Source organism: Hyalella azteca, unplaced genomic scaffold (assembly GCF_000764305.2).
Source record: "Hyalella azteca isolate HAZT.00-mixed unplaced genomic scaffold, Hazt_2.0.2 contig17060, whole genome shotgun sequence".
Classification (NCBI taxonomy): domain Eukaryota; kingdom Metazoa; phylum Arthropoda; class Malacostraca; order Amphipoda; family Hyalellidae; genus Hyalella; species Hyalella azteca.
Genome location: NW_025946861.1, coordinates 33,584 through 59,561, shown reverse-complemented (window position 1 = coordinate 59,561; position 25,978 = coordinate 33,584). Strand labels below are relative to the sequence as shown.

At 37.4% G+C, this 25,978-nt stretch overlaps 1 protein-coding gene and 1 long non-coding RNA gene across 4 annotated transcripts; one reads left to right on the top strand and one right to left on the bottom strand.

Annotated features, from left to right (window-relative positions):
- Positions 1 to 1,242: 1,242 nt before the first annotated feature.
- Positions 1,243 to 25,438, bottom strand: LOC108670849 (telomere zinc finger-associated protein). Of its 3 annotated transcripts, none has more exons than XM_018158339.2 (5): positions 25,141 to 25,438; positions 8,380 to 8,483; positions 7,959 to 8,078; positions 3,535 to 3,654; positions 1,243 to 3,145 (listed from the first exon to the last, which is right to left on the bottom strand). In XM_018158339.2, exons 2-5 carry the CDS (start codon positions 8,479 to 8,481, stop codon positions 2,216 to 2,218), a joined length of 1,272 nt encoding a protein of 423 aa, XP_018013828.1. In that variant the 5' UTR covers positions 8,482 to 8,483; positions 25,141 to 25,438; the 3' UTR covers positions 1,243 to 2,215. The 3 variants fall into 3 exon arrangements, with proteins under 3 accessions (XP_018013828.1, XP_047741095.1, XP_047741096.1); XM_047885139.1 differs by lacking the exon at positions 25,141 to 25,438 and adding an exon at positions 8,645 to 9,056; XM_047885140.1 differs by lacking the exons at positions 3,535 to 3,654; positions 25,141 to 25,438 and having other exon boundaries at positions 8,380 to 8,543.
- Positions 9,510 to 10,586, top strand: LOC125179379. The gene is made up of 2 exons (XR_007157250.1): positions 9,510 to 9,765; positions 9,967 to 10,586. It is a non-coding gene; the product is annotated as an uncharacterized LOC125179379 (long non-coding RNA).
- Positions 25,439 to 25,978: the final 540 nt, after the last annotated feature.

Here is a 25,978-nt window from a genome sequence, read left to right as displayed (position 1 = left end):
CTGTACTGCACCCCTGTGGCCGGGATAGAAACGTCAGAACTACGCGCCTCGGCTACACTAAGCAAACAATACCATTTCGATTTAGAGGAAGCCACTAAAAGCAGTAAAATATTTTGTCGATATTTGCCTTTGACATAAATAAAAAACTAAAAAAAATTTATATGTGTAAAATAATGATTTTATTTTTACATCAGATAGAAATAATAGCAAAATTCACTCGAATATGTAGAATTGGTAAGAATTTCAACTAAAAAATTATATATATTTTTTGCATTTTAAATTGCATTTATCCATACACATTTTTTTATCATCTGAATAAATTTCTTGGTGTAACTCAAGTAAAAGATATCAATCAAAATGTAGAATTTTCCCATTCTCTGCTTGTACTAAAAAGTGGTTAAATTATTCACGCATTCAGATTATATAAATTGGATCGAAATGACAGTAACGTTGCTGGTTTCAATGAACATTATTTACGAGTGTGTGATACTTGCTTGGTTGGGACGTTGGGTGACTAAGCTAGACCGAGCGTCAATGTTGAGGGAGACTGAGCTAGACAGTACGTCATTACTGGATGAGACTGAGCTAGACAGTACGTCAATATTGGGAGAGACTGAGCTAGACAGTACGTCATTACTGACTGAGCTAGACCGTACGTCAATACTGGGGGAGGCTGAGCCAGACCGTACGTCATTACTGGATGAGACTGAGCTAGACAGTACGTCAATATTGGGAGAGACTGAGCTAGACAGTACGTCATTACTGGATGAGACTGAGCTAGACCGTACGTCAATACTGGGGGAGGCTGAGCCAGACCGTACGTCAATATTGGGGGAGACTGTGCTAGACCGTACGTAAATATTGGGGGAGAAATAATATTGACGCCTTAATTAAACACGAAAATTCTTTTCATTGCGAAGCTCTTAAATAGCCAGTGGAAATATCAGGCGGGTGCAAGTTAGAAATCTTCTGAGGCTCACCCACCGGTCTCCGAGAATATTCAACTTGCATTGCTTCACATTCTGGCCTTTTTGGCATCATTGAATAACATACACCTCTGCACCTTAACATCAATAATTGACACGAAATAATGAAGAATCCCAATTAAAATCACTGCCTACCAACACCATACAGCATCAGGCAATATTGGATCTCAGCCGCATTAAGATGTAGTTAATGAGATCAGTTAGTTCTGGCACTAATGTTGACTTGTTTAACGTTAAGGTGATCAAATATCATCACTAGACTTGGGTTAATATTTAATAACGAATAGTGAAGAACTGTGACGCTCTGGAACACTAGCTGGAACGAAAAGACTTAATCAAGAGCTACGTTGTTCAGGTGGTGGCATCAATGCCAAACCCAATGAGAAATGTAACAATTTATTGATAGAAATTCAACTTGCAAAAATTAAGAGTTACAACGAAAACAACAAGAGACTTGGGCGGTTTAAAACGGCCTTTGACCGACCCACCCATTAATGCACAATGGTTGTAAACTTATGAAAGCACATAGATGGCTAGAGTATATGACTCCTCTCACACAGTTAGGTTAGAGTAAAAGTCTCCTTTCACATAGTTGGCTTAGAGTAAGACTCCTCTCACATAGTTAGCTTAGAGTAAAAAGACTCCTCTCACATAGTTAGCTTAGAGTAAAAAGACTCCTCTCACATAGTTAGCTTAGAGTAAAAAGACTCCTCTCACATAGTTAGCTTAGAATGAAAGATTCCTCTCATATAGAGGGCTTAGAATATCAGATTCGTTTAACAAAGATAGCTCAGAGTATATGATGCAGTCGCCGATTAGAGTATTTAGTAATACATTAATAATAATGTATAAAAATTCAGAGTTCACCATACAATACTGAACAAAACAAAACAAGAAAATTAATTAACAATATTGCTAGGAATGCTGAAGCAATTGCTGACTGCTGTTGCTAGGAGTGCATGGGCTGCATGAGTTCAAACCCAAACCACATGATCCATTGAATGCAAAATTAATACTAACTTTTCTCAATGTGATGCAGAAATAATACAAAATTCCCTTAATAACTATAAAAAGAAATTTTAAACATTTTCATCTGAGAAATTTGTTGATGAAATTCATGATTGCTAGAAGACCCCGTTTGTACTTAGCAAACTTTAGATATATATTAACAAATTCTTAAATTGTAATTAAATTGAAGGCACTCGATTCAATATTCAAGACTTTGGTGACTAGTGTACGGAAGAATGTTTGGAGTAGAAGTGCCGAGTGAGGTGTTGCTTGCGGTAATACGAGTATCTGCATAGTGTGCAGAGATAAGCTTTGCATATAGTGTGTTTGGAGCTGATGTGTATGCGGAGTTGCCGGCCCAGCACACAAGTGTAGTCGCAGTGTGAGCAAGCCAACGGCTTATTCAATGCATGTTTTGAAAGATAGTGTCTGTCACAGTCTTGTTTTCTAGAAGATTTAAAGCTACATTGTGTGCACTGAAATGTTTTGTGTGATGAATGCTTTTGTTTGCTGAATGATTTGCGTGATGAATGTTGTGTGTTCTCACACAAGGGTGCTGAATACTTGGCACGAAATTCTTCATCATTGTCTTGTTTTCCAGGAGATGTTTCCAACGAAAATCGTTTCCCTTCCATAACCTGAGGAGGTGGTGAAGGAAATCTTGGTTGGGCACAAGTGCATGATTTTCTTTTCCTCGCTGCATGATGTTCAAAGAAGTGCTCCTTCCAGAACTCTCTTCTTGCAAATGAACAGTTGCATGCAGCACAATGGAAATATGGGATTTTGCTGGGGGATTTGGCAGAGTTGGGGGATTCCTCAGGGTTGGGGGATTTGGCAGAGTTTGGGGATTCCTCAGGGTTGGGGGATTCAGCAGAGTTTGGGGATTCCTCAGGGTTGGGGGATTCGGCAGAGTTTGGGCATTTGGCAGAGTTGGGGGATTCCACAGGGTTGGGGGATTCGGCAGAGTTTGGGGATTCCTCAGGGTTGGGGGATTCGGCAGAGTTTGGGGATTCCTCAGGGTTGGGGGATTCGGCAGAGTTTGGGGATTCCCCAGGGTTAGGGGATTTGCCAGAGTCGGGGGATTCGGCAGAGGCACAGCCAGAACTGTCCTGTGGTGCTGTCTTGGAAGAGCACCACTGCTCGCTGCTCAACTGTTTGCAAATAAAAATGTTCAGTAAAATGCAAAACCTCAAGTCATTGAATTTCTTCAGGCAGTTCAGTGGCTGGAATTGCTCCAATGATGTTTCAATAATTTGTTTTGAATGCAATTATATTATTAAATAATCCTTCAGAAACAAAGAATGAAATAATTTACCCAGTTTATCAAAATCTCATAAATTCAGTATTGATTGTCAGATTTGAGGGTAGCCATTGAACTTCTCCAGCAAATTCACTTTCATTAACATTTCCCGGTAACCCTTACACTTGAACATTTCTAATTTGAACAGTGCTGCCTTTAAAATACAAGTAATTATATAGGTACCTGTTCTACTTAATTTCAACAGTGCTGCCTTTAAAGTACAAGTAATTATATAAGTACCTGTTCTACTGACGGAAAAGTGATGTCTGGCAGGCTGGGTGAGGAGCATTCGGCTTGGTCTTGGTAGTCAAGATCTTCAAACTTGCCTCTCCAAAAGCTGGGGAGCTCTTCAGAAAAATCCTGAGAGGAGAGCAAGAGGCTAAATAAAATTCAGTAATTTTTATCAGAATAACTGATAAGTTATCTATTATCTACTTCTATTAGATCGATTGCATAATTCATCACTTTAACTTGAAAAACCCAATCTAAAATTCTTATTCAGAGCATTGTTGCACCTAATCTGAGAGTCTAGACTCCTGCGTCCCGAAATAATTTTCTCAAAATGAACCTGGACAGACGAAACGAGACGAGAAAATTCCGGGAAAAAAATAACGGGACAGAGGGTAAAATTTGTCCCGGAATAAACGTATGAACCGAGACAAGACTTCTGTCCCGGACTTTAAAACTTGTGTCCCGGTAAGTTATGAACCGGGACGAGACAGACAGACTTGAAACGAGACATAACGAGACGAGACGAGATTTGTCTTAATTATTTAAGACAAAACAAGTTTTTCGATTACGATACGAATCATTTCGAAAACATGGGTTGAAGAATGACAAGTTAGCCCTTTATTGCCAATATAGGGCCATAGACAGTTACCAGTTAAATTGAGTTAATTGCAGATTTATCAAAATTTGTCTGACGGACTGATATTGCAGTTAATTAGTGGTCCGACAAACACCGCAAACCTGTCGATGTAAGGCTGAGTATTGAGTAAAAAATGTTGCTCTCAAGTCTCAAGTAAGGTTTCGATGGCATTTTATGGGAACCGTACGAGTACGAGTCGAGTTCATTACGCGTTCGGAACGAGTTCAGGCGCCATGGAGCGTATAGGGAGTAGGGACGCTGTGTCTAGATTAGTCGGCCAATTAGCAGAGATGGGCAGCGCGCTACATGTAGCGGCCGCTACATTTTCAGTTGCGGTAGCGGCGCTACATTTAAGGCAATGTAGCGGTAGCGCCCGCTACATATTTAAGTAGCGATACGACGTTTTGCCGCTACAGCGCTACCGCTACATTTATAGATAAAGCCTTTAGATTTTACTTAATAGTATTAAATATTTAAATATTATTCAAAAACCAGCATGATACATAATATAAATTACAGAATAAAACTGTACGAAAGATTTCGGTGTAATGTTGTCAACCTCAGCCTGTTACTAGTGTCAACATGTTAGTTGTTACTTGTTACCAGTTACCACTTACAGGTATTTTTTCATGTTTCAGTTTGCTTACAGTTATTTTTACACAGTTATTTTAATGTTTCACCTTCTCTACATGAATGTCTACTTTAATCTACCAATCTCAAAAATAATCCACATATATACAGGGTGTCCCAAAATAAACGATACTCAACTTTGAATGGCTGTAGCTCAAAAAGTAATAGAGTTGAAAAATTTTGGAAGGTCAGGATTTGTTCCCTATGTTTTTCTGCATCTTTCAACCAAAAATCAGACAGATCGATCTAGCCATAAGCGTTTGATAGAACTTTCAGTGACATGTGCTAAAATCGTGCTTGCGCAAAGTTTTAGTAAGATCATTTTACTAATCATTACGTTGTCTTGTCATGTTTTCTTTTTGCTGTTTTATTTTTTGTATCTTTGGTAAGCCAAAAACATGGCAATCTTTGGTGAGAGACAATCATGACAATCTTTGGTGAGACACAATCATGGCAATCTTTTGTGAGAGACAATCAAAGCAATCTTTGGTGAGAGACAATTATGGCAATCTTTGGTGAGAGACAATCATGGCAATCTTTGGTGAAAGGCAATCTTTGGTGAGAGGCAATCTTTGGTTTTGAAATTCCTCTCACCAAAGATTGCCATGATTGTGTCTCACCAAAGATTGCCATGATTGTGTCTCACCAAAGATTGCCATGATTGTGTCTCACCAAAAATTGCCATGATTGTGTCTCACCAAAGATTGCCATGATTGTGTCTCACCAGAGATTGCCATGATTGTCTCTCACCAAAGGTTGTCATGATTGCCTCTCACCAAAGATTGCCTTGTTTTTGTCTCACCAAAGATACAAAAAATAAAACAGCGAAAAGAAAACATGTCATGACAATATAATGATTATGCAAAATGATCTTACTGAAACTTTGCGCAAGCACGATTTTAGCACATGTCACTGAAAGTTCTATCAAACNTCTTTGAGCAATCTGGGATGGAAGCCGTCTGGTCCACATGACTTGTTGGGATTTAGAGCTACCAGGCGCTTGAGAACCTCTTCTTTGTGTATTTCAAAACATGTTAACTTCGAGCTGACTGGGCGCTCCTCAATATCTGGAATACTGTTCAAGTCTGTCTGATTTTTGGTGGAGAGATGAAGAAAAACATAGGGAACAAATACTAACCATCCAAAATTTTTTTAACTCTATTACTTTTAGAGTTACAGCCATTCAAAGTTGAGTATCGTTTATTTTGGGACAACCTGTATATACAAATAAAAGACTGATTTTCATATGTATATGTGGATAATTTTTGAGATTGGTAGATTAAAGTAGACATCCATGTAAGAAAGGTAAAACATAAAAATAACTGTAACTTTTATTTACTGTATCTAACCAGTACTAGTTCGGTTAGGTTAATTGCAATAAAGTTGCATTGATATGCTTTGAAAATGTTTTATTATATTAAATGTTTATGAGTAAATCCCAATAGCAGAACAATAAATATTTAGAGATTTCCGACAATTTTGGCCATTTTAGCGGCTAATGTAGCGGCGCTACATTTTACTGTAGCGGTAGGGTCGCTACAATCTAGTGGGTGTAGCGGTAGCGGTAGCGCCCGCTACATTTAGAGCATGTAGCGGTAGCGGTAGCGCCGCTACATTTCAAAGTAGCGCTGCCCAGCTCTGCCTATTAGTAGACAGTGGAGTGGAGTCCTGGTAATATATTCCTAATAATACTAAAGCTAGCTTTAGATTATCTCTGCCTTTAGTAAAATTTTGTGCTACGCCTCCAGGAAATTTTCACAATTGCGCAGTTTCCTGAATTTTTATCAAACGCTTGTTTAACGTTATTTAGAAAGGATACACATGGATATGTCGAGTTCTTTTTTGAAGATCAAACTATTATATTTTTTCCAACTTAAATTTGGTTGTATTTTAACATGTTGTTGAAATTTCTTTCCAAACTTTTTTTTGAAGGAGATTGATTAAGGCAAGATCGATGAATCTGAATCTGTGATTGAGCTGGAGGCAAATCAAAGTCTGTCCAGTCAGCCGATGTCACTAGCTACAGCTAGTATGGCCTCCTCCAAACCATAGAACACAATTTTTTAACAAAAACGTGTTTTTCCACTTCTATTTGCCTGTCAAGATGAAGTACCATATTAAACCACAACATGTATTCGTAGCAAAAATCATTTCACTTGCCGAGCTCCAATCAGAATAGTAAAAGGATACGTCTCAAGTTATCCCGCTACATATTTAAGTAGCGATACGAGGTTTTGCCGCAACAGCGCTACCGCTACATTTATAGATAAAGCCTTTAGATTTTACTTCATAGTATTAAATATTATTTAAAAACCAGCATGATACATAATATAAATTACAGAATAAAACTGTACGAAAGATTTCGGTGTAATGTTGTCAACCTCAGCCTGTTACTAGTGTCAACATGTTAAATGTTACCAGAGGGGGGCAGTAGCGCGCTATATGAAGCGGCCGCTACATTTTCAGTAACGGTAGCGGCGCTACCGCTACTGAAAGCAATTGTAGCGGTAGCAAGCAATTGTAGCGGCGCAAGCAATTGTAGCGGTAGCGCCCGCTACATTTAGAGCATGTAGCGGTCGCGGGAGCGGTAGCGGCCTCTACATTTCAAAGTAGCGCTGCCCAGCTCTGTATAAATGTACGATGGTAAGCCAAAGTTGACACCACATCAATAATTGATTCGTCTCGTTATGTTTCGTTAAAATGGCTATAAATTCCGGGATAACCTATAAATTCCGAGCTACCTATTTTAACCGGGATGTCTCGTCTCGTCTCGGTATCGTCCCGGAATTCCTACGGAGGGCTGAAAATTGTCCCGGTTTTTATTGCGAACCGGGACAGAGCCTGTTGTCTTGTCTCGTCTCAAATAAAAAAAAATACCAAACGCAGGAATGCAATTATATTATTAAATAATCCTTCAGAAACAAAGAATGAAATAATTTACCCAGTTCATCAAAATCTCATAAATTCAGTATTGATTGTCAGATTTGAGGGAAGCCATTGAACTTCTCCAGCAAATTCACTTTCATTAACATTTCCCGGTAACCCTTACACTTGAACATTTCTAATTTGAACAGTGCTGCCTTTAAAATACAAGTAATTATATAGGTACCTGTTCTACTTAATTTCAACAGTGCTGCCTCTAAAGTACAAGTAATTATATAAGTACCTGTTCTACTGACGGAAGAGTGATGTCTGGCAGGCTGGGTGAGGAGCATTCGGCTTGGTCTTGGTAGTCAAGATCTTCAAACTTGCCTCTCCAAAAGCTGGGGAGCTCTTCAGAAAAATCCTGAGAGGAGAGCAAGAGGCTAAATAAAATTCAGTAATTTTTATCAGAATAACTGATAAGTTATCTATTATCTACTTCTATTAGATCAATTGCATAATTCATCACTTTAACTTGAAAAAGCCAATCTAAAATTCTTATTCAGAGCATTGTTGCACCTAATCTGAGACAGTTAGAAAGAGGATAAGGAACTACTTTGTATCAATGCTTGTTGTATACAAAATATATAAGCCATATAACTGGTGCTTCATATTCACAACTAAATTTAATCAAATCAATCTACACATCTTACAGCTTTACCTACCTCGTCATCAAATAAGATTCGTTCAGGCTTTACTGGTATACAGTAGTTTGTTTCATCATGTTCTGTCTTGATTTTGACATTAAAACTGGCATCCCTTTCCATGACTGAAAAAAACTATATAAATCAGTATATGGTAGCTGAATAATAACTTCATTTCAAATGGCCTTTTATTATTTCATCAAGAAGGAGATATCATGCCTGCCTGGACATCAAATAATTCAAGAACTACAAATTCTTGCTTCTAATATTTTCCAAAAATCCTTACCAACAGATGAAAGGGCTTAATAGCAAACACAAAGGAACCACTAAATCTAAAAAAATTATTAAATATATAATAAATGCTCAACTGAGCACTGCTTCAGAATAGCCACTTTTCAACCACAAGAATGGCAATTTTTTTCTCTTCTGAGGTCTGGGGGCAAAATTCTAAGGCTTTGTTGCCGATGGCATGTGGTGGATTAACCAAGGAATTCAACAACTCCTGAAATGTGAACCAAAAGTTAAAAATAGGCAGAGACTTGTTGTATTTTCAAAGACTTGTTGACAGGAAAAAAAGTGCAATTTTGCAGATATTCGCACAAATTGCTGGGTAATAAGCAAGGTTATGTGCTAATTCACAGTGACATTTGAAAAGAAGTCTTTTGCACCCAAGAGATGCCACATGGTAATATGAGAAAAATATGTGAGCAAGAATTTTTCCAAATAATGCTCTCAACTTTGAAGAAAATAAGAAGGAAAGCCAACACTTCAAGCATAATTTATAACAAATGGTTGCAGGTTCTGCGTCAGTACCCATAGGAAACATACTGTCACAGGGTAATAAGGGACAGTTTTGAGCGTTTTTCATTAACAACTTTTTGCCATGAAACTTTTCACAAACAAGTTTGGGCGCATTTTATAGCTCTTTGTGAGGGCTATTGTATGGCATCTTCAAAAAATTCCATGTGCTATTCGTAAGGTGCCAGATGCAAAATAAAAGCATCCTGAATTACCCCTGATCTGGGACACTTGAAATAAAACTTAATTTTAAAACGTTTGAAGCATGCAGAGTGTACTTATCTATTACTAACAGTAATCTGAAGTCCTTTTCCTTTATAGATGATGTTGTAGTGGTGTGGCGTAGTGGTGTGGCTTGTGTATCATTATTCAGCTTGCTGCGCCATGCATTCCTTCCACTCACCTGTGTTCTCTCTTTCCAGACTCATGAATGTGAATCACTCTCAGATAGATCTTTTGAGTCAGTGCATGTATTTGTGCCAGCCTTAAGCTTATCCCTGTGCCGTGGTTGATGGAATTGATGCAAGTTTACCAGACATTTGATGCTGCGACGTGCCTTGCCTGATCCTGCTGCTTGCTGATTGCCTGCCTGCTTTTGCCCCTTTATGGGTGAGTAGTAACATTTGCCTGAACCAGGTTTTAATGCTCCCACTCTTTTATATATTCACCCATTTGTGTTACATTTATAATTGTGTCATGTGTGCCAATGCATTTATTGCGTTATATTTTATTATGTTACATACTTGTATATCTGTCACTTGCTCTCCTGTCGTGCACTAAAGCCAATTCCCGCATTTCGTTCACTTGTAGGGCATCAAGAGTTGAGTCTAGAAAAACCTGGGAATTAAACTGAATCCAAGGGCATCCTTCACCACGACTCCAGTGCAGCAAGTGAAATTGGATTGCTCCTTGTGGCGGGCTGTTGACAAGCACTGAGAGAACCGTGATTCCTTTGAGTAACCTGCCTCAACCTTAGTGGAGCACACAGAGGAGAGACTTGCTGAACTAATTTTCACATTGTCCGGAATTATTGTGCCAGTGCAAATATGTTTTTATTGTGATGTTCTAGTAAAAGAAACAAGCAATTTTAGATGGTAATTAGGGATTGATTTTATTGCCTGACCATGCGTTTGCCATTTGTATCTTGTGTGATGTCAGCCCGTGTGGGTGACCTTGTTTAACTGGTTCTTTTGTTTTAGTGATTAGGACTTGCGATTTGCTAGCTGCAACCAGGACTGAGGGCCTGGTGATTTTGCGAGATTTCGGCTGTGTTGTTAACGTGCAAGCTCCAACTGCTAGCGTGCCTTGCTGCTGCCATACCATCATACCACTACTAACCCCATTTCACTCTGCACCAACTGGCGGTGTCTGCACACTTTGTTGGTTGTATGCTGGTTTCAGTGTTTCATAATATATTTCTCTAAGCTGTGCCCAGGTGGTTTCAGTAGCCTTACATGCCAGTCTTGTCCACCGCTGTACCATCTACCTCCTTAATATAAATATTAAACTTACCGGGACCAAACGCCTCCCCTTACAATGTAGATGTAGAATAGATGACATTTTCTGTGATTTTTACTTTATTTTCCTTTATTGATACATTACCACATCCATACACTGTCATATTATTGGTGTGATACTAGAGTATCCATGACAGGGTTGGTGATTTTTTAAATTTTTTCATGATTTTTTTTTATTTTTTTTCAGCTTTTTTGTCTTTTTGAAATGTTATTTTTTATGTTGCAATTGGCCTACTAACAATAACAGTATATCAATTAAAATGGATGGCTAAAAATGGCACTTATTGCCTTCAAGAATGGCCAAAGTGGTGTTTACCATTTTGGGACTTTTGGGTAAACAATTATTGATAAGACTATTCATTAGCTTTGTAAAGTTTGTATGGAGCAAGGTAATGAGCTAAATAGTGACCATTTAACTGACTTCAATATATAAAAACACTTTAGGAATGCAGATCTTCTAAACATTGAAGAGTCGCATAACAGATAGGTAGCTGATAGCACAGTGCAAAACACTATCAATAGATCTACTAGTTTTATGTCCAATAAATCTACCAGACTCTACCCTCTAAACACACCAACTAGTACCTAGTGACTGAGTGACTTACTGCACTGTTCCCATTTGATTCAGACCAATAAACCAATACCAAACATAAACTGAACGATAACCTAACAAACCTTGAATGACTTGAAACAAGACTAATGTTATGAGAAAAGCTAATACTGTTTTAAATAAACATGTGCACAATTCAAACCTAATATTTCCATTCACTGCATTTAATTATTTTATATATAGTTTTATAATTGTAATTGTTTTGTTTCTAGTTTTAAATTGACATATTTAAAGATTGAAATTAAATATTTCAATTAGAATACTCATATTAGGGTGGAAAATCTTTCTAATTGCTTAAAAGGTCAATACAATCTCAACCTCTCAATATACAGGGTGGGGCAGAACTGATTGAGCAGTTTTGAGGCAAAATAAAAGAGTAATAGAGGTACATAAAGAAGAAAGTTTATTTTCCTCAAGGTTAGCAGAACATACCACTTAGAATACTTATGTTTTGAAAACAATATCTGGAATATGGTGGTCGTTAGCTGCGTCACACTGTTGGGAGTCATTCTCGGAGGAGGGAGTAACAATGACAGTGAATTTCAAATGCTATGCTGCAATATTGCAAAATTTCTTGCAGCCCAGGACGGAAAACATTGTTGAAAATGAAGCATTGGGAGAAATGTGGTTCCAGCAGGATGGGGCAACAGGTCACACAGCCCGAATGTCACTCAATGTTTTGAGATGCATGTTTCCCGGTTGTCTGGTGTCTCTGAGGGGAGATTTACAGTGGCCTGCGAGGTCACCTGATATGAGCATTTGTGATTTTTTTCTTTGGGGACATCTTAAAGAGAGGATGTTCAGAAGTCGCCCTCACACCCTACCACAGCTAAGGGAATGGATTATTGCAGCAGAGGTTATGGCCTTAACTTGCCATACGTGTGAACGTGATGTAGGAAACTTCCAAGAATGAACCCAACAGTGTGATACAGCTACAGGACACCAACTTCCTGATATGGTTTTCAAAACATAAGTATTTTAAATGGTATTTTATGCTAACCTCAAGGAAAATATACTTTCTTCTTTATGTACCTCCATTACTTTTTATTTTGCCTCAAAACTGCTCAATTGGTTCTGCTCCACCATGTATAAGCTAGCTAATACATTTATATTGTATATTATAATTAATAAATAAAAAATAGTCAAATAGTTAGTTAAAGACTACTTATAGCCTCATAAGAATTAGCTAAGCTGTTAGCTGTGTACAATGTATTGCAACACTTGATGCCTCTGTACCAAAAACATTCAATTCATTGGAACCTAATACACACTAAAGGCAACAAGTTTATATACCAATTTGTCATAGTAGGTACATGCATACTAAATCATGAATAACAATACCTCAGAATAAATTAAAGACTGCCACTCAATATATTTAAATACATAAAAAAATAAAAATAAAAAATTGAAAAAATCAAATAAATCATGTTTTTTTATAAAAAAACAAATGATTTAATCAGCTTGATATAATCAATGCCAACCCTGATCCATGAACATGCCATTGAGCATTTACAACAACCTTGCCCACTGCAAGCTTCATATCAGCAGCTGTATAGCCTTTTAAGCGCATTTTCTCATTTATGGAAAAAAATGTGCTACCGGTATTGTGCTCATCATGTTCATCCTTCTGTCTGTCCATCCATCCATCCGAATAAATTCACAATAATAAAAAAAATTGTAAAAAAATACTTGAAACAGAAAGGAATATTTTAGTGACAACCACCATATTTTTTGGAGAAATAGAGCATAGTTTAAGTTAATTACTTATAATTCTATGTTGCCTGGAGCACAATTCTATCTGTGACATTCTATGCACAATTTTGTAATGACCTATGATGTTGATAACCTTTTAACGACAAGGTGTATCATAGTTATCATGATATCAGGGTTGGCGATTTTTTTCATTTTTTTTAAAAAATCAAAAAAATAAAAATCAATGATTTTTTTTATTTTTTCATGATTTTTTGATTTATTTGATTTTTTGATTTTTTCATCTTTTTTGAGGTGTTATTTTTATGTTGCAATTAGCCTACTAACAATAACAGTATATGGATCATAATAGATGGCTAAAAAGGGCACTTATTGCATCGAATAAGGGCCAACAGGCCAAGGTGGTGTTTACCACTTTGGGGATTTTTGGGTAAACAATTATTGATAAGTCTATTCATTAGCTTTGTAAAGTTTGTATGGAGCAAGGTAATGAGCTAAATATTGACCATTTAACTTAAAAGGTCAATACAATCTCAACCTCTCAATATACAGGGTGGAGCAGAACCAATTGAGCAGTCTTAAGGTAAAATAAAAGAGTAATGGAGGTACATAAAGAAGAAAGTTTATTTTCCTAGAGGTTAGCGTAACATACCATTTAGAATACTTATGTTTTGAAAACAATATCTGGAAGATGGGGGCTGTTAGCTGCAACACACTGTTGGAGTCAGTCTCAGAGGAGGGAGTAACCATGACAGTGAATTCCAATTGTTATGCTGCAATGTTGCTAAATTTCTTGCAGCCCATGATGGAAAACATTGTTGAAAATGAAGCATTGAGAGACGTGTGGTTCCAGCAGGATGGGGCTACAGCTCACACAGCTAGAATGTCACTCAATGTTTTGAAACGCATGTTTCCCGTAGGTCTGGTGTCTCTGAGGGGTGATTTACAGTGGTCTGCGAGGTCACCTGATTTGAGCATTTGCGATTTCTTTCTTTGGGGACATCTAAAAGAAAGTGGTTCAGAAGTCGCCCTCACACCCTACCACAGCTAAGGGAACAGATTATTGCAGCAGAGGTTATGGCCATACCTCGCCATATGTGTGAACATGCTATAGAAAACTTCCGAGAACAACTCCAACAGTGCGATGCAGCTAACAAACCCCATTTTCCTGATATTGTTTTCAAAACATAAGTATTTTAAATGGTATGTTATGCTAATCATGAGGAAAATAAACTTTCTTTTTTATGTACCTCCGTTACTCTTTTATTTCACCTCAAAACTGTTCAATCAGTTCTGCCCCACCCTTTATAAGCTAGCTAACACATTTAAATTGTATATTGTAATCAATATATAACAAATAGTCAAATAGTTAAGACTATTTATAGCCTTATAAGAATTGGCTAAGCTGCTAGCTACGTACAATGTATTGCACACTTGATGCCTCTGTACCAAAAACATTCCATTTATTAGGACCTAATACACACTAAAGGCAACAAGTTTTAATACCAATTTGTCATTCATAGTACATTTATACCAAACCATGAATAACAGTACCTCAATATAAATTAAAGACTGCCACTCAATATTTTTAAATATATGAAAAAATCAAAAAAATAAAAAAAATCGAAAAAATAAAAAATCATGATTTTTTCATAAAAATATCAAGTGATTTAATCACATGATTTAATCATTTTGATTTAATCATTGCCAACCCTGCATGATATACATATAATGTACTTCAAATGCCTTTCACACATGCTCTGTAATATTATTGTCATGATAAGGAATTGGTGCTAGTTGTTTTGAACATGTTCAGTGAGCATCCCTCCTTTGTTTTGGTGGTGCAACTCTACTCTTTGCTGCCAACTGCACAGTACAGCACTGATCTTGTTGGGAATCTGTGGTGCCATTCACTTGTTGAACTTTCCCACTCTTTATTGGACTATGGTGGGAAAATCAGATTGAGTTACAGCATTGAAAAAATTCTACATTGTTTCTAGTCCAATAGTGAGTGCACATGCAAAATTTGAACATAAAACAAAAATTACATGCATATATCACATTGTATTTTAAAAGGCAACCATTCAGTACAGTTGGACTTACAACTGCATTGTTTGAAACACGACCATCGAGTCATGTTGGGCCTACGACCATGCAAGTAGGGAATTAAGATGTAAAATAATTGTGTTTTCATTACTATTCTATAATTTAGTGCCCTTCTACAATATTTTTCTCACAACAAGTGAGAAACACTAATTCAGTTTACCTATTATATGTCTCCATACACTGGCCAAATGATCAAATTATTGAAGTGTACTTGTAATACGGTATTTTTGACCTTCAGAATCCTTCAAGGGTTTTAGCATAAAAACTTTCTTCTTCAAGAAAACATCCCAGTCCATGTGCACAGCATCTTGCTCCTTCATTCTCTAGTGAATCTAAGGAAGACTCTGGATCAAGTGGACAGATTGGATACGATATTGGCTTCACCAATACGCCTGAAACCAGTTCTGAAAGCAAATTTGAAGAAGAAAATGAATCAATCATAATTGAAATTGAAAGAATGGAAGGTGGAAACCTGGCCTCTCAACCTGGATTCTGACCTATCATCCTGGACCCTAGCCTCTTAACCTGGTCTGTGGCCTCTCAACCTAGACCCTGGCCTCTCAATCTCTACCCTCGCCTCTCAATCTCCAGTCTGGCCTCTCAACCTGGACCCTGGCTGGCCTCTCAGTCTGGACCCTGGCTGGCCTCTCAGTCTGGACCCTGGCTGGCCTCTCAGTCTGGACCCTGGCTGGCCTCTTTGGACCCTGGCCTCTCAACCTGGACCCTGGCCTCTCAACCTGGACCCTGGCCTCATAACCTGGACCCTTGCTTCTCAACCTGAACTTTGGACTCTCCACCTTCACCCTAGCCTCTCAAAATGGGCCCTGGCCTGTCAGCCCGGTCCTGGCCTCTTAACCTGGTTTTGGGCCTCTCAGCCTTAACCCTAGTTTCTCAACCCGGACCCTGGCTGCTCAATCTCGACCCTTGTCTCTCAAGCTGGACCCTGGCCTCTCTGCCAGGACATTGGCCTCACAACTTTGGTCCTGGCATCTTTGGCCCAACATCCTTGATGTTTTCCCCAACATCAAGGATGTTGGAAAAACATCAAGATGTTGATGTTTTTCATCAACATCAACAACAAACATCAAGGATATTTGCCTTTGCTAACCAAGGTTCAACTGTAAATGCATTTTTAGGAGTGTTCCATACCCTGGGGCAGGGACAAGGGGGTGTACCTTATTACCCCATGTTACAGAAATGGCTGTCATTTTGTTTTCGATTTACGTACAAAAATTCAATCAATGAAGTTTTAAAGCCTGCTGTCTGCAACTTTTTTTCAAGCAAAATTTTTTATTACAGATAATTTTTTATTACAACCGCGTACAGACCTTAGCTAGCAGAAGTACCTTTTGAAACATCACTTTTTAACATTTTCATTTTCAGGCATTTTTTTGAGCTAGTAAATGTATGACTTCTTAAGGGGAGCGTCTTCCCCAAATTTTATCTCAGTTATTTATCAACAGATCGATTCGAAATTTGGTACACGTATGTAAAACAGAATTCTAAGACTTTTTGGTTTGTGTGAATTTTCCAAAAAAATTAAAGAAAACATAAAATTCTTAGAAAACAGACAAAAAAGGAGGTACCGTAAAATGGGGTAACTTAGACTCCCGGGGTAACTTGGGCCACTTTTCCTTTTTTTAACAAAAACCCCCAAAACTCAAAAACTATTTGACATAGAAAAATTTTGTCAATGGGCATTAAAGGCCTAATACTGAGACCAGGGTTGGCAATGATTAAATCATGTGATTAAATCACTTGATTTTTTATAAAAAATCATGATTTTTTTTATTTTTTCATATATTTAAATATATTGAGTGGCAGTCTTTAATTTATATTGAGGTATTGTTATTCATGGTTTATTATAAATGTGCTATGAATGACAAATTGGTATATAAACTTGTTGCCTTTAGTGTGTATTAGGTTCCAATAAATTGAATGTTTTTGGTACAGAGGCATCAAGTGTTGCAATACATTGTACATAGCTAGCAGCTTAGCTAATTCTTATAAGGCTATAAGTAGTCTTTAACTATTTGACTATTTGTTATATATTGATTACAATATACAATTTAAATATGTTAGCTACCTTATACAGGGTGGGGCAGAACTGATTGAACAGTTTTGAGGCAAAATAAAAGAGTAATAGAGGTACATAAAGAAGAAAATTTATTTTCCTCAAGATTAGCATAACATACCATTTAAAATACTTATGTTTTGAAAACAATATCAGGAAGATGGGGTTTGTTAGCTGCATCACACTGTTGGAGTCATTCTCGGATGTTTCCTACAGCATGTTCATACATATGGCAAGGTAGGGCCATAACCTCTGCTGCAATAATCTGTTCCCTTAGCTGTGGTAGGGTGTGAGGGCAACTTTTGAACACCCTTTCTTTTAGATGTCCCCAAAGAAAGAAATTGCAAATGCTCAAATCAGGTGACCTCACTGGCCACTGTAAATCACCCCTCAGAGACACCAGACCTCCGGGAAACATGCGTTTCAAAACATTGAGTGACATTCAGGCTGTGTGAGCTGTAGCCCCATCCTGCTGGAACCACACATCTCCCAATGCTTTATTTTCAACAATGTTTTCCATCATGGGCTGCAAGAAATATTGCAACATTGCAGCATAGCGATCGAAATTCACTGTTACGGTTACTCCCTACTCTGAGAATGACTCCAACAATGTGTTGCTGCTAACGGCCCCCATCTTCCAGATATTGTTTTCAAAACATATGTATTCTAAATGGTATGTTATGCTAACCTCTAGGAAAATAAACTTTCTTCTTTATGTACCTCCAATACTCTTTTATTTTACCTCAAAACTGCTCAATCGTTTCTCCCCCACCCTGTATATTGAGAGGTTGAGATTGTATTGACCTTCTAGGCAATTAAAAAGATTTTCCACCCTAATACAAGTATTCTAATTAAAATATTTGATTTCAATCTTTAAATATGTGAATTTAAAACTAGAAACAAAACAATTACAATTATAAAACTATGTATAAAATAATTAAATGCAGTGAATGGATATAAAATATTTGAATTGTGCACATGTTTATTTCAAAGAGTATTAGATTTTCTCATAACTTAAATCTCGTTTCAAGTCGAATGAGGTTTGTTTGGTTATCGTTCAGTTTATGTTTTATATTGGTTTATTGGTCTGAATTAAATGGGTACAGTGCAGTCAGTCACTCAGTCACTACTAGTCAGTGTATATAGAGGATAGAGTCTGGTAGATTTATAGGACATAAAACTAGTAGATCTATTGATAGTGCTGCGCACTGTGCTATCAGCTACCTATCTGTTATGTGACTCTTCAATGTTTAGAAGATCTGCATTCCTGAAGTGTTTTTGAATATTGAAGCCAGTTAAATGGTCAATATTTAGCTCATTACCTTGCTCCATACAAACTTTACAAAGCTAATGAATAGACTTATCAATAATTGTTTACCCAAAAATCCCTGAGTGGTAAACACCACCTTGGCCTATTGGCATTATTGAAGGCAATAAGTGCCCTTATTAGCCATCCATTATGATCCATATACTGCTATTGTTAGTAGGCTAATTGCAACGTAAAAAATAACACTTCAAAAAGACAAAAAAGTTGAAAAAATAAAAAAAAATAAAAAAAATCATGAAAAAATAAAAAAAATCATTGATTTTTTATTTTTTTATTTAAAAAAAAATCAAAGAAATCGCCAACCCTGACTGAGACTACATAACACAATAGAAAGATTTAAAAAGTTTGCATATCTAATAGGCTAAAAAATTAAAAATGTGACCCACAAAAAAAGCTATTATTTAAGGGGACCGACTACCCTCCGGAAAAACTTCTACAGTTATTATCCGATCATCATGAAACTTCACATACATACATAAAATGTAAAAATAAGAACATTTTGCTTCTATGAATTTTTCAAAAAAATTGATAGAAAAGGTGAAATTCATAGAAAACGGCTAAAAAGGGGTACATTAGAAAATCTATCTCCTCCTACAATATCATCCTACAACTTCGAGACATGTATCATTCGGTTCGTAAGGACCATACCTAAAAATTTGATGATCTTTTTTCTCATTTTCCCCTTAGTTTTTTTTATGCGCGTTTTATCACATTTTTCCCCCCTGCCCCCCCTTCTTCCCCATATAAAAAATGAACCAGACAGAAATTCAAAAAAATGATCATCAAATTTTTAGGTATGGTCCTTACGAATCAAATGGTGTATGTCTCATTGCTGTAGCTTGAAAACTGTAGGAGATAGGTTTTCCGTGACAATAAGTTGAACTTTTCAGGACGGCGTGACAAAGTCCCGCCCGCCTCGAAATAGGCACTCAATGTAGCATGGATACCAAACTATAGGCTTCTGTAGCTTAATCCACTCAAGGATGCTAGCAGCAACTTGTAGCGCACCTCTCCGTACAAAGTTAGGAGGGTGACTGAGCTCAGATGTCAGATACACCAATATATGTAGTCTTGCCGCTCTAATTTTCTTAGGTCTATTTACTGAAGGAACTCCACCCCCCGCCCCCCCGTTTAAGCCCGGCTGTGTGCGTCAATATTGCCGTACATGGATCGCAGTAGTATCGTTGGAAAGCTCAGAATGTCAGCTTTAAGATGAGACTAAGCATGTAACTGCAGCACAAATCAAGTAAAAACTATATTCAAAGATTTCAGCAGCTAATTACTTTATATCTAATTAGTTAAAGAACTCTCCCACCCGCTTCCCTTTAAAGAGACGTCATGAACGTAAATATTGGCGTACAGCGATGGCAGTGGTACCATTGGAAAGAGCAGAATTCCAGCTTTCAGATGAGCACAAAAACCGGAAAACGCCAAAATTGGGGAAACTTAGACCACCTAATGTCAGCCCTGATGGGGTAACATAGACCAGCTTGGAAGTTAATATAAAATTACCATATATAACATATTTTATGTTTGAAAACCTATTAATGTTTTTTCTTTATGTTTCAGACTCTACAGTCTTATATATGGTAATTTTAACTTAATTTCCAAGCCAGTCAATATTACCCCATCAGGGCTGCCAATAGGTCATCACATTTCCCTCATTATGGGGCAGTGCCCCCCATTTGCAAACTATGACACTTTCCTCAAGTTTGTCATTTGCATACCGTCAACCGGGGCTACTCGGGACTGGCAGGGCTACTCGGGACAGTCCTCCAACACGGCGTAAAACTGTTATAGTAGCAAAACTAATTGGAATATTGAAAAACTAAATATAGTGGTGTAAACGTCAACATTTTTCCAATCTATGTAGTATAAAGAAAGTTGAAAAATACTACATTTACTAGCTTTGAAAAATTCCTGAAAAAAATGGTGACAAACGCATTTTTGAAAAGTTACTTCTGCTAAGGTCTGTAGCCAAAAAAAAATATTCGCCGTATTAAAAAATTTTACTTACATAAAAGATGCACCCAGGTGTCGGCTTGAAAACGTAATTGACAGAATTGTCCTATCTCATTCCAAAAAAAAAATGGCGGCCATTTCCGCACGGCGGGGCTACTCGGGACACCCCCCCGGGGCTATTCGGGACACCCCCAAAAATGCATTTACAGTAGAACCTCAGTAAGCAAAGAGTCCAGTTAAGAAAAAAAATGGATTAAAAACAAATAATATTGATTACATTTACCTTGCTCGGCGAAAAAAATTACACTTATCAAAAAATTAGTGCATCATCGGTCGTCACAAAATTGTACATAGAATGCTATATATAGAATTGTGCACCGGGCATCATGGAATGAAAAGTATTTGACCTAAACTATGATTTATTTCTCCAAAATATATGATGGTTGTCACTAAAACATTCCTTTCTGTTTCAGGTATGTTTTTCACAATCTTTTTTTTATAGTAAATTCACTTAACCCAATTAAAATGGCGTTAAAACAAGCACATGGCGCATAAACGAGCACTATTGTGCTTGCCATGTCCGTCTGTCTGTCTGTCCGTTCGTCTGTGACCTCAAGTTTTCGTTGACGAGAAAATGCGCTCTCTGTCACTCACTGCAGCGAGTACTGAGTTATATTTTTATAGTAAATTCACTCAACCCAATTAAAATGGTGCGAAATTACAAGCCGTCCTGTGAGCTTACAGACACAGAAATAATGCTATAAGGCTGCTGATATGAAGCTTGCAGTGGACAAGGTTGTTGTAAATGCTCAATGGCATGTTCATGGATATGGTAATACCACATCAATAATACAGTAACTGGGGTGACTTCAGCTGCGTTTTTGATTTTATTTTGCAAACAAAAGCGGGGTCATAAACAATGGCCAAAGTCACTCAGGCGTTTATGACCTTGTTTACGACCCTGGCGTTTATGACCTCGGCGTTTACGACCCCGTTTTTGTTTGCAAAACAAAATCAAAAACGCAGCCAAAGTCACCCCAGTTGACAGTAATTAATGTTTATGGTAATATATCAATAAAGGAAATAGGAGTAAAAATCACAGAAAATGTCATTTATTCTACCTCTACATCATCTACAATGAAAGAGGAGGACTTCAGAGTACTGTTAGCAATGGATGAGTACACTCTGCATGCTTCAAATATTTTAAAATGAAGTTTTATTCCAAGTGTCCTGAGTAGCCCCATTCGATGGGTCTACTCGGGACACTCTTTTTTTGCTTCTGGCACCTCAGGAATAGCATAAGGAATTTTTTTTGAAGATGCCATTCGATAGCCCTTGCAAAGAGCTATAAAATTAGCCTAAACTTGTTTATGAAATGTTTCATGGTAAGAAGTTATTAACAAAAAACGCTCAAAACCGTCCCGAATAGCCCTGGTTGACGGTATGTAACTGGAAGAGTTCTACTACAATGCACCAAAACCTGGAATTATTTGGAGTTATTTTACCAAAAAATATAATTGATTTTACCACCCGGTCTTAGATACTACCCCAAGAGCTGGGGTAACAAAGACCATAACTTTTTTTAAATTACATAAAAACTATGAGAGGCAGGAGCCAGCAATTTATGGTGAGGGAACCTAGAGTATAGACCTGTATTTTGCATGTTTCAATTCAAGTTTAATTTAGCTAGTAAAAAAATGGCATCATTTAGAAAAAAGTGGTCTAAGTTACCCCATTTTACGGAACTGCAGAAATCTATCTCCTCCTAGGATTTTCAAGCTACAGCATCAAGACACATATCATTCATTGCTTAAAGACCTTATCTAAAACTGATGCAAACGGTTTTTAGAAATTCTCATTTTTGTGGGTATGGGAGCATTTTTCCTGAAATTTTCAGAAATTTTTTCATTTTAATTTTGCAGTATAAAATCCATACTATAACGAAATTAGAAAAAACATCTGCATCATTTGTAGATCTTTTATTTGCAATTCAAATGGTATATCTCTCATTACTGTAGCTTCAAAACTCTAGGAGGAGATAGGTTTGCAGTAACAATAAGTTTGAATGTTCAGTAAAGCGCAACAAAGTCCCGAGTGCCTTGAAATAGGCATTCAAAGTGACAAGGATGCAAGACTAGTCTGACTAGACGTTACTGGAGCTTAAATTCAGTCAACGATGGTGGGAGCGACTGCATGAACACCATCCCGCACAACAGCAGCCAGGTAACTAAAGAGCAGTGACTTCAGACTGTCTACTTATAAGCTTTTCAGCAAATTTTTGCCAATCTTAAATGTAAAAGAACTCCCCCACCCCTCCCACCCCTAACCCTTTTGTGATCTGTTGTGAATGCATAAATCAACATACAGAGATGGTTTTGGTACTGTTAGATGCGTTAGAATGTAAGCTTTAACTCTTTTGTGGGTAACTTACCATATACCTATGGTAATTAAAATGGGAGTAAAAAAAGCCCCCCACATCATCCATATTGCTTGTGGCAGCCTGCCAACAAGCTCGAACCAATCACACTATCACAGATTGTGTACGAGTCGTAGCGCTGACACGCTCTTACATTTGTGTGAGCTGAATTAAAAGCTAAGTACTCTGGAGCAATGGCAAAATAGCATTTCAGGCACTTATCGTATTCACTCTGGCAGCTCTAGCCCATGAAGACCTGTAGGTAAGGCCATGATACTGATGATAGTTACTAGTATCTTAGTTAAAAACTTGCTTTATTGACTGATTATGATCCACTATGCAGAGGGTGGATGCAGCGTCGGCAATATATGGATTTTTAAGCCCAAAGCGTTGCCGGCCATTTTAAAGATGCGTCGCCGGGTAATTTTTAATGAAAAGCCATTTACGCTGAGTAATGACGAACTATTTACAAGCCATGAACTTATTACAAGGTTGCATGCACGTGTTACCCCAAATAACTAATTTTATCCTAAAAACAGTCCGGTTGTACAGCAAGTGTCAACTGAACAAGTAATAAAGCAGTCTGACCGCTCTAATGCGACCGAAACTACGCAATCGAAAATATGTTGTTTACATTTTTTGCGGGAACTCATTGCAACTGATTTCCGGACAAGCTTCGCTGCATTGTAATCCATCCAACGTACCGGAAACCTTACTTTTTTTCTAAATAGTTGGCTGAAGACTGAGAAATATATTAAATGCAAGAATTTCAATCTAAATGTGTCGGCAAGATCTTCTGAAGGCAAAAATTTTGCCGATAATGTGTCGCCATAGGTCTTTAAATCTTCGTTCACTCTCTGCACAGTGGATTATGATGCCATTTACTTGAAGCAAATGCAAGATGGTGAAATATGATGGCAAAAATTAGTGTGATCATATATGAGCATCAGAGCATATGCCCGCCAATGCTTAGAGATGGAAGTGACTATGTTTGGTCATATACCCGCTAAAGGTAAATTTCTACAGCGCTTGGTAAAAATGTTTGTTAGCATTTAGTGGTTAGCAGTATTATGATTTAAGCCATGTTTTTCAGTCGAACGTACCTATAGTTATGGATGGTCTGGAAATATCTTGCCATAAAATACTAAATGTATCTACAATTTTTTTCGTCTTGATTGCTTCCTTTGTATGTGTTATAATACATGCATAAAAGAGCAATCAAGATGTTTTTAACCATCTAAATAGTGAACTTTCAATGTCAAAATCTGCAAATTTTTTGTACCTTAAGGCTTAGGCCGGCAAGCCCCCATATGATGATATATGATCACTTCATTAATTGTGATTTACAACTTATATACAAAAATTTTCGAAAAATGCTTACAAGTAAATATATCTTAGAATTGGTCATAGTTTTAAACACAATCATCAAATATTGCAATTTCATCGTATTTCTATGTCCGCACAGGAAAGGGTTAAAATGATTACTAGTACTACGATATAAAAACCAGAGAGGTCAAAATTTTTTATTTTGGGGCAGATGCTCCCCTTAACTTTATTGATGGCTTTTGATGCTACATAGATAGGAAAAATGTTGATGTTTAGGCCTATGACTTATGGTTATGCGCTTATGCCACTATTTATAGTTATAAATTTAAAATGTTTAATTATTTTGCTGCTATATCATTTTTACACTGTGGTGGAGCCTTGGAAGTTGAGGATTGTCCCAATTTACCCCACCCATCTCTTATTACCCCATCTGATGCCGCTGATGGTACTGAAAACGAAAATTTTATAAAAAGACACATTTGTGAACTGTGATTTCATCAATCAAACAAAAATACATGACATTAGAGCCACGAGATTTCATACCTACTAAAATTATATCATTATACGATTTTAGAGCCCCAAGAGCCACAATATTTAAAAAAAGTAGGACTTCTACCAACTGGTACCAGACTACCAGTGTGGAGTAATAATTTCAATCAGACAACAAGATATCTACAATCTACATCAATTAGTCATATACAATGACGTATTTGTCTTTTTTTGTCATATACAATCTACGGTACAATATAAAATGATTGACAATTGGTTCATAAAAATATATTATTGCACGAAATTTTGAAATGTTAAGAAATACAAATAGTATTACAGTAGTTCAAGTATGATCATGTCATTCATGTGTTATCAATCAATGTTATTAATCAATAGATTAAGAATAAATTAAATGGACATTACAGATCTACGTAATTTATTACGTACCTAGTACTTTCCAGTTTCCACTAAAATATAAAAGAACGGGCCACGGGGATTAGGATTATTTCTGGAAATATAGGCAACAGGTTACAAACCAGTATATACCTATAATCCCAAACAAACAAAACAGAAGGTACTTCAACTACCTAATGACTACCGCGGGCTCCTATACAAAAATACAGGAGTTTTCATACTCGAACGCCACAGTTGAAATTTTGAAGTTACCCTTCAAAACAATTTCTATTACTCAATTAAAAAACGTTTAAGCGTAAACTATAGTAAAATTATTACAGGCACTTGCTTTGCTATTCAAATTTAATTTTGCTAAACAATGTACACTAGTACAGCGAGACGGCCTGTCACACCACACCGGATATCAGCAGTGATGATACAGGCCATCATCAGCAGGCCGGCCTACCCATCACATCCATTGACACCGGCCATCGCCCATTAGCAGACGTCGTCGATTTGTTACGTCGACGTCGAGTGGCCAAATGTTTACCAGCGCTTCAACTATTTAGATATCTCGCACCGAAAGTCAAGTTGAACATCACCAAAAAGGTGGAAGGTCTCAGTTATCGAAAGTTTCTTGAATCAAAAAATCATTCATCACCCACAAGGGGCGGAAGGTCTCAATTGTCCAGCCCGCTGAAGCTGGCTCTAAGGGAGCAGCGTTAGCATCTCGAAGAGAAGAAGTGACAAGGAGGGACAGGTCACAGGTGAGAAGCAACAGAACCTAAGACACTCGAACAAGAGGTCGCTTACACGGGACCTCTGCCACCCGCACGAGCGAGACAGAGAAGGGAAATGTAAGGAATCCTACCTACATAATAACTTAACCACA

Coding starts and splice junctions, on each gene's coding strand:
- LOC108670849 (XM_018158339.2), bottom strand. CDS start 8,481: ATGGAAAGGGATGCCAGTTTTAATGTCAAAATCAAGACAGAACATGAT. Junction 8,079..8,379: donor GAATCTTATTTGATGACGAG/GTAGGTAAAGCT, acceptor CTCTCCTCTCAG/GATTTTTCTGAAGAGCTCCC. Junction 3,146..3,534: donor CTTTTCCGTCAGTAGAACAG/GTACTTATATAA, acceptor ATTTGCAAACAG/TTGAGCAGCGAGCAGTGGTG.